Source organism: Eumetopias jubatus, unplaced genomic scaffold (genome assembly GCF_037043125.1).
Source record: "Eumetopias jubatus isolate StellerSeaLion01/CBP00866 unplaced genomic scaffold, mEumJub1_p1.0 scaffold_10, whole genome shotgun sequence".
NCBI lineage: Eukaryota > Metazoa > Chordata > Mammalia > Carnivora > Otariidae > Eumetopias > Eumetopias jubatus.
Window position 1 is genome coordinate 101,206,086 of NW_028274816.1, and position 2,603 is coordinate 101,208,688.

At 56.6% G+C, this 2,603-nt stretch overlaps 1 protein-coding gene across 1 annotated transcript; it reads right to left on the reverse strand.

The window, feature by feature from the left end:
- Positions 1 to 757: 757 nt before the first annotated feature.
- Positions 758 to 2,603, reverse strand: ARL4D (ARF like GTPase 4D). Its single transcript, XM_028092791.2, has 2 exons — positions 2,545 to 2,603; positions 758 to 1,980 (listed from the first exon to the last, which is right to left on the reverse strand). The coding sequence occupies exon 2, from the start codon at positions 1,884 to 1,886 to the stop codon at positions 1,281 to 1,283; it is 606 nt and encodes a 201-aa protein (XP_027948592.1). The 5' UTR covers positions 1,887 to 1,980; positions 2,545 to 2,603; the 3' UTR covers positions 758 to 1,280.

Sequence of the window (2,603 nt, forward strand, 5' to 3'; positions counted from 1 at the left end):
ACTATTGGTGGCCTACACCTTCCCCATCCTCCCCTGGAGGGGGTAGTGGATGTCTAGTAGTCCACACTCCCACCAGGCACAAACCGCGACTACTATTACAGCCCCTCTTGTGGGAACAGCCACCATTCCCAGAGCTGGACAACTCACAGCTTAGTCACCAGGGCCGGGCTGGCTCAATCCAGCCCAGACCTCCCCAGCACCAGCCCCTGCCGCTGCTGCCGGTGAGCTGCAGTCAGCAGGATTGAGCACACGGAGATGGCTTTAAGCCAGGAAGGAATTACTTTCCATACTCACAGGATCCCCCAAGGTGGAAAAAAAAACAGATCAGCCTGAGTGCCAAGGAGTGGGGGAGGATGAGAACAGAATGACTCCTTGAGGACTTACCTATATAAACCTAGGAAAGTGTCCCCAAGGACCAGCTGGTATGAGGGGCAAGTAAGAGCCAGGGGATGAGGGGAGGGGGGAGGAAGCAGGAGAAAGAAGGGACACCCCCCCAAAAAACCTGCAGAAATCAGGTAATAGCTTGGGAGAGGGCAATTTCAACTCCGTCTGTAATTTCCACCAGCCATCCCGTGTTTCCTTTGCAAGTTCAGCTTCAAGATAAAACTCCCCCCGACCCATTCCTGCCACCCATACAGAAATCTGGGACTACTCCTGGGGCTGGGTAAGAAAATGCCAGACCAAGGTCAGAGCTACAGTATCATCAGTCTTTAATAACTTATAGGCAAATGCTAAAAAATATTTAATAATACTACAGAGGACACACACGGCTTATAAAAACAGTTGTGGATCTACAAATGTGGGGAAGGGTTCCTGGCACTTTCACACAGACACAAAAATAAAGACTATTGTGACTAGCATCCTTAGAAAAGCAGCCTGGGGGACACCCCAGCTGGGGGGGGAGTGGAGGTGGGGAGACAGTCCTCGTTTATCCCAAATGCATTCTCCAAACAACCTTCTTTTGCTCCAAACACATCTCATCAACAAGCCAGAGAAGAAAAGAAGAAACAGGGTTGAGGTAGAGTCAGGGCTTACATTTAAGCCTCCCCAGTCCTGCAGCCCCCTTTTCTCCAGAGGTGAGGATGAGGGAGGGAGAGGAGAAGACATCCCATCTCCCCTCCCCTCCCCAATGCTGCACCAGAACAGGACCCCCAGTGTGCTCCTTGGTCCTTCATTGAGGCGGACAGGTCCTGCATCCCAGAGCTGAGGGAGGGGCCACAGGCTCCGCCTAGCTGTCCCGGTGTATAGACCCCTACTGGTGAGGAGGGGACAGCCTCGGGTCACCGTCTCTTCTTGCCTACCCGGGCTGCCTTCTTCCTCTTGAGGATCATCTCATACAGGCGCTCCAGGCCCGGCTGCAGGCCCAGCCCATCCACAGCACTGCAGCCCTGCACGTGGGTGAGCGTGGCCGCTGCAAGCTCTCGGACCGAGAGCCTCTTCTCAACCTCTGCCGCGCTCAGTGCTCCAGGCTGATCCTGCTTGTTGGCCAGCACCAGCACAGGCACGCCCTGGTTGTCTGAAGCCCGACTGATTCGGTGTAGCTCTACCTTGGCCTCCTCCAGGCGCTCAGCCTCGGCAGCATCCACCACAAACACCAGCCCATCTGTCCGACGCGTGTAGGAGCGCCACAGTGGTCGCAGCTTCTCTTGCCCCCCGACATCCCACACTTGGAAGGTGATGCCACGGGACCCTCCCAGGGGCACCCGGATCTTCTCTGTGTTGAAGCCTTTGGTGGGTACGCTCTGGACAAACTCCTTGAACTTGAGCCGGTAAAGGAGCGAGGTCTTTCCAGCAGAGTCCAGCCCAACGACCACGACATGCAGGGCCTGGAAGTGGGGCAAGAAAGAGGAGGCAGTGGGAGCCATCTCAGTCAAGTGGTTCCCCATGGTGAGCTCCAGCTAAGGTGCAGGTCAGGAGGCACACAGGAGAGGCAGGAAGGTGGCCTTGAACTGCAGGCTTTGGGGACCGCTGCTGGGTTATCTGAACGGGAAAAAGTCATGGGAGAAAAAAGGAGACGTTTAAAAATAAACATGCAATGTGCAACTTCTAGATCCTGTCCTAAATCAGTCGCCCATCCTTCCTTTTTAAAATTCCAGTTTTTGTTTTGTTTTTTAAACAGCTCCAAGTGTAACAGAGGCTCTCCCCGCTTTCAGGGGAGACAAGATCTAGAGAGACCCCCGGGTCCTGGACACAGGTTGGGGGGTGAGGCCTTGATCTGGAGATGGTCGGCTTCCCGCGACTCTTCTCCGAGCTCGTGGCGCTGTCGCAGACGCAGAGACCCTCATTCCCCACGCGAGAATCCTCACAGGAAGGAGCAGGTCGGGCAGCGGCCCCCAATTAAGTTAGGGTACGGGCGCTCAGACGGGAGAGTAAGGCCCGCTCCCGCCTGCCCTCCACATCCCCAAGCGGTTGACACGCCCCTCCTTAACACCGCGACCCCCTTCCCACCGTCCCGTGACACTTCGCCTTGCCCGGATCTCCGACTCCCGCTCCCCAGGTCCCCGCACCGGAGCCACCACAGCTCCGCCTGAACAGCCCCTTTACCTTCCGGCAGCCGCACTCTCCCCAGGCCAGCCACCCGAGCCTCCACGCGAAACTCCACG

Excerpts from the sequence above, each read along its gene's own strand:
- ARL4D (XM_028092791.2), bottom strand. The coding sequence starts at position 1,886 with ATGGGGAACCACTTGACTGAGATGGCTCCCACTGCCTCCTCTTTCTTG.